Genomic DNA, 6361 nt, shown 5'->3' on the forward strand with positions numbered 1-6361 from the left:
GGTGCCATCTCCAGAGCCAGAGAAGGAGGTGCTGCCTCCCCGAGTGCTAGATAGGGAGGAGCTGCCTGCCAAGGAGCCAAAGAGGAAGGAGCCTCTGCTGTCTCCAGTGACACAGGGGAGAAGTCGCTGTGTTCTCCAGCCAGAAGGGGAGGAGTCTTTGCCTTCTCCAGTGCAAAAGGGGGAGGAGCTGCTGTTGTCTTCAGAGCCGGAATGGGAGGAACTGAGGGGAGCATGACGAAAGCCAGCTGCATGTCCAGAGGGTTCTGGAGTCTGCATCTGGAGGGTCCAGCGTCCGCGCATCCAGAGGGTCCAGCGACCGCACGTCCGGAGGGTCCAGCGTCCACACGTCCGGATGGTCCAGCGTCCACACGTCCGGCGGGTCCAGCGTCCACACGTCCGGCGGGTCCAGCGTCCACACGTCCGGAGGGTCCAGCGTCCACACGTCCGGACGGTCCTGCGTCCGCACGTCCGGACGGTCCTGCGTCCGCACGTCCGGACGGTCCAGTGTCTGTATGGCAGGAGTGCCACTGCCCGTGTTGCCACTGCCGGAGTGCCCAGTGTCCTCACTGTTGCCGTGTACCACTGCCAGCTTCGCCACTGCCAGCATTTCCACTGCTGGAGTGCCCCGCGCTAACCACCAGCATCACCACGGCAGCGTCGACACTGCCAGCATCATCACTGCCAGAGTGCCCCATGCCACTGCCAGTGTCGCCACAGTCGGAAGGCCCGACGCCGCTGCCAGAGTTGGGACAGCCCTCAATAGGAAAGCCCAGAGTGGGGAAAAGTCACTAGAGCTTTGAGGGTAGAAAGCCCAGGGGTAACCAAGGGGGTTAAATGGGCACCCCCTTACAGAAGCCCAGAGCTAACCACGGGGGTTAAATGGGCTCCCCCTTTCAAAAGCCCAAGGGTCACAAGAGTGGTTAAACGGGCATCCCTGGAAATAGCCTCAGGACCACCATGTCTGACCTCTACCACAACCCTGACTAACCTGCCCGCCAACCTACCCTCAAGGGAGAAAAACAGACAAGATGGGAGGGGGTTGGTTTTTCAAGGGGGAGGTGGCCGTTGTCGGCCATGTGTGCTGTGCACACTGGGGGTGGTGTGTGGCAGGACAACAGCCTTGCTTGTGTAAATAGTGTGTGTGGTAATGTAGGATTGGCAGGGACGGGGTTAATTCTGTCCCTGCCAACAATCACAGGTGGCCATTCTCCAATAAGGTAATTGAGAGCTAATTGGAGTATGGCCACCTGTGTAAAAAGAAGCAAAATCCTTTGTTTGTTGGAGGTGTTTGGGACTGAGTTTGTGTTGTAATTTTGACAAACAGTGTAGTGCAGGCGAATGCCCATCCTACACATAGTTATTCTTTTGTTTAAACCTTTTATTTTGGCCCTTGGGCCATATATTTTTGTTTAATAACGTGTGCAACAGCACTTTAAAACTACAGCTTTCTGTCTGTGGGTCTAATTCCTGATGGTAACCAGCCTGGATCGTGATGCTACCCTGTCACAGCAAGAAAAGAAAAAAACTTAATTATTTCTAAATTTGGTAATTCACAAAGGAGGTAAATAACAAGGGAACACTGTACTGAGGATCAATATCGTCTGATAATTCATAGTAAAAATGTGAACCATTTGATCCAGAAATGTGGTAAATAACTCAATTCTAAGCTACCAAAGAGAAAATCTCAAAGATAGGATAGAGATCAATACAATTAAAACTTCTGCATTTGGCCTTGTTCCTAGTTTTACCACTAGGGGGAACAAATTGGATTCATACACATCACCTAATTTCCTCAAACTGCATAGGTTTCATATTGCCAATTAATTTTAAAACAAATAGACAGATACTCTAGGTCCGAGGCTGGTGATAAGCCATTTGTCTTTTTTTCAGTAGTTCTTGCAGAGAAGATTAATAGACAATTTTAGTACAAATGACTACCGGGGTCTTCAGTTTGATGTAATGCTAAATGTTCACCAAAATACAAAACAACAAACCAGTCCCATATCACATAATCAACTCCCAATGGAACAATAATCAGATAATCACTAAAATACCAACTAAGCTATTCTAGTTACCTTTGCCCCATTCCCAAATTGATGCATTCCTCATCCAGAAAATGTACTGTCATGCTTTTGTGGGCGTGGACACAATAAAAAAAGGCAGTAAGTGAACCATACAAACTTGAAAAGCAGGTAAGAATCATTTTTCATGTCGTTGGGGTTGGGTGTATTGGTTTCATGCTGTACAGTAAATTACACTTTATTAAAATATATTTTATATTGATGGAATTTCTCAGCTCAGGGGTTCATTGTTTTGAAAATTGGTGAATAACTGTTTTGAAAATTTAACACCAGAGAGCCCCTATCAAGCCACCCAAACTTATTCTGAAATGCAAACGTATACAGTAACTGTCTGGCACTGAATTCTTTGCTGCTGGGGTCTACCTGTTTTGCAGCCACACTATGTGAACCTATCTGCTTTAAAACCTGTGAAGGAATCTGTTTAAGTCAGGACTCCCTTCATGTAGTGAACTATGCACATTATTTATCTGTTTAAAATCTTGTTTTTTAAGAGGTCTCTCATAGCTGTGAAACACAGCATCCTTAGTGTGACAGAAATTACAATTGTGGCAGATAAATGCATTAGTGACTAGACTTCTTGTACAGTAGTGGCCTTTACCAGCGAGTTATAGACCAGCAATCCTACATCCTAATTGGCTGAGCCTGTTTCCAACATTCCATCAGGTTTATAAGTAATTCATTTCAGTCATTACTGTCTGATACTACACAGCTTCCTGAGGTGCAGGGTTTTATTGTGACTGGTAAACAGGTTTGGTATTGTAACCATTTCAAATCTTTAATTTCCATATATATATTATATATGTATTCATTAATTGTTTTTTTAAATTTCCATATTTTTCACTTCTGAACGTTCTGTAGTCATCTACAATATGGAGCTTCATAATTGGTGGCTGAAGTAGTGAAGTTCCAAATGTTGTCATTTTTCTCTATCTGACTCACTCATCAAAAAAAAAAATAATACTGAAAACAATGAATTAGTGAAGGGCCCTTATACAGTGAAGTACAGCTGTGAATTAACTGCAAATTGTGAATTATTTTCCACATCAGCTATTCCCTATGTAATTAGGCAGAAGGTGTCTTAGGTGAACTGAAATATGAGGCAATTCATAAGACACTCCCATGTGGATTTACTACAGGTTTACGTACCAGGATTCCATGGCAATGCTGCAATGGGAGTGGATATACTGCCTTTTTAAAGGTGGGTTCTGGTGAAGGAGACTAGAATTTGTGAATCTCAGAAGGAACTTCAAGACCTGTGTACACCAGGTAAGACATTTTATAATATCACAGAGGAGGTCATATTTCTGTGTATTGAGGCAGTGATGACTAAGCTTTTAAACATATTCTTACCTCTCATTAGCTTAACAACCTTCTCTTAATGTTTTGATGTTGACATTGTGTTTTCCAGACTTTATTTACACTTTATTTACAGATTAAAGCATGTTTATCCTGCCATAATGGTGAATATTAGGTGTCATGATTTTCTCTCCCCATTCATTTACTGTGTTATAGGAACGAGGTCTCTACCTGACCCCTTTTCTATAAGCAGCATAGAACAATTATTTGTAATATGGAAAGTTAACATAGCATGGTGATAGGAGAAAATGACTTCATCAGAGTCGCAGTTATAAAATTATTATTATTATTATTATTATTATTATTATTATTATTATTATTACTATTATTATTATTATTATTATTAATGTTTGAAAAGAAGACAAAAGGAAACACTGAGGACATACTGCCTCTAAAAAAACAATAGCATGGCATGGCATGGCATATCTGGTTTCAAGGATTTTGCATGCTTACTATTAATTCTGTAGTGAAATCTCTGTGTATGAAGGAAACTGAGTGTGTACATTCATGCTCAGGTAAAGTGTTACTCTAGTCTTTAACAAACTCCTATTTTTTTTAAGGAAAACATTCCATGTAAGTGATTTAAAGAGCTGTCTACAAGATATTTACAACAAACTGCAGTAATTGTAAAGAAAGAAAGGCAGGCTTTAGTACTTTTTATTTGTGAAGGCTCTGAAGCAGACCAATAAGAAAATACAAGACAATGAATAAAATCTACGTGTGTTAGAATCATGTAACCAAAGTAACAAATACATATAATATCCCCATGACAATTTATAAATGGGTCACAATCTCATGTACTAAATTCATTTTTCAAGACATCGTGATAACATGGATTGCATAGTTTTATGTATTGATAAAGCATTACTTTCCAGTAAAAGGCAAATGAGTTAATGCACTTACATGCAGCACAGTGTTGGCTTTAGCATACTTACTACTTCCTACAGATGTCAGGACTGCCCAGTCCCTGACCACATTCCGGCGCCTCCTTAAGACTCACCTCTTCAAACAGCACCTGTAGAACTCCTCTGTTGTATCCTGGGACACTATCACCCTTCATTTAAATATGCTTTATTTTGCTCTTATCTGCCCCCTATTTTACTGCATTTAATCCTGTACCTCAGAATATTGTAATCTGCCAAGTGTTTAACCTGTAGTATTTTGTACTTAATCATATCCTGATGTAACTATCACTATTTAATCATATCCTGATGTAACTTTCACTATTATCTGCTGTATTATTGAATTGTGGTTTGTCACACTTGAGAATTATTGTATTTCTTGTTCTTATTGTATGACTTATATTGTAACACTTGAATGTATTTGTATTTGCTTGCGATTGTAAGTCGCCCTGGATAAGGGCGTCTGCTAAGAAATAAATAATAATAATAATAATAACTTACTTCAACCAACCGAATTACAGTAACACAGATGAATAAAAACAGGATTAAGCAAGTGACCACTGCTCTATAAGGTAAAAACTCCAATAACATTTTCCCTTTCTTTATCCAGACTACAAATAGCTCTTCTGGACAAGATGAACACCACCATCGATGACTCTTCCATGTTAAGTTTAGAGGGCTTCATTGTGTCTCCTGAAGCTGCTCACCCTCTTTTTCTGTTAACATTGGCAGTATATCTGGTTATTTTTATTGGAAATGTTACAATATTTTCTGTTATTGTTTTTCAAAAGAATCTACATCAGCCAATGTATCTCATGCTATGTAATATATCTGTTTGTGATTTGATTGGAAGCACAGCGGTAATGCCTAGATTAATGGCAGACTTCCTCACAGAGGTTAGATATATCTCATATGCAGCTTGTGTCGTTCAGGCTTTCTGCATTCATTTCTACACTGCAGCAGCTCATCTGATATTGACTGTAATGGCTTATGACAGATACATTGCAATTTGTGACCCATTAAGATACAACAGCATAATGACAAATAGTACTTTGGTGAAGCTCTGCTCCCTTGCCTGGGGAGGGGCATTCGTTGTAATAATAATCCTCTTTGCTCTTACTCTTAGACTTCCGAGATGCAGATCACGGATAACGGAAGCTAACTGTAGCAATGCAGCTTTATTTCTTTTATCCTGTGCCGACACGACTGTAAATAACATTTATGGTTTATTTATTACATTTTTTATAAGCGGTTTGTCTTTTTTGTTTATTGTCTGGACGTATAGTAAAATACTAATTACATGTTTATATAAAAGGCAAAGCAGTAGTAAAAGCAAAGCCATTCATACATGTGCTACTCACTTAACTGTCTATATTATTTTTGAATTTACTATTTTATTCACCATCATTATGCAGCGATTTCAAAATGTCACCCCAAATGCACGGAAAATCACCTGGGTGTTATTTACGATCTTTCCACCGTGTGCTAATCCTATCATTTATGGAATTTATACAAAGGAAATTCGGAATAATGTTATTAAATGTTTTAAAAATAGAATACTACCAAATCAATGATGATTTTTAAAGTCTATATTTAATTTACTTGAGTACATCAGTTCAATGAATAATAAATATACATGAACATGGTTCATTAATATTTCTTAAAGTACATATAATAAAGCAAACAGGGAAGAAAGACTGGGATATACTATATTAACTAAAAGATTCTGAATCAATAGATTTTTTAATTATATTATTTTCCTAATATTATTGTACATTTATGATGAGACAATAAAGAATGTGTCAATCCAAATGAAATGAGTTGTGTTTGTGTAAACCCAAACCGTCATTCTTCCACAACATTGATGTGATGATTTATCTTGTTTATCTTCAATTCAGTTTGTGTTTTACAGACACAAAGGTTTGCAGTGCTAACCTGGATTTGTGTTCTCCACAGCATAGTTACTCCATGCCCATGTGCAACATGCCTCACAAATAGGGTACATTTTAACAAAATGGGGAT

At 39.4% G+C, this 6361-nt stretch overlaps 1 protein-coding gene across 1 annotated transcript; it reads left to right on the forward strand.

Moving 5' to 3' along the window:
• Window positions 1–3218: 3218 nt before the first annotated feature.
• On the forward strand, window positions 3219–6035 carry LOC117405185 (olfactory receptor 52E4-like). The gene is made up of 2 exons (XM_034008038.3): window positions 3219–3347; window positions 4950–6035. Exon 2 carries the CDS (start codon window positions 4975–4977, stop codon window positions 5911–5913), a length of 939 nt encoding a protein of 312 aa, XP_033863929.3. The 5' UTR covers window positions 3219–3347; window positions 4950–4974; the 3' UTR covers window positions 5914–6035.
• The last annotated feature ends 326 nt before the right edge of the window (window positions 6036–6361 follow it).

This window comes from Acipenser ruthenus, chromosome 9 (assembly GCF_902713425.1).
Source record: "Acipenser ruthenus chromosome 9, fAciRut3.2 maternal haplotype, whole genome shotgun sequence".
Lineage (NCBI taxonomy): Eukaryota > Metazoa > Chordata > Actinopteri > Acipenseriformes > Acipenseridae > Acipenser > Acipenser ruthenus.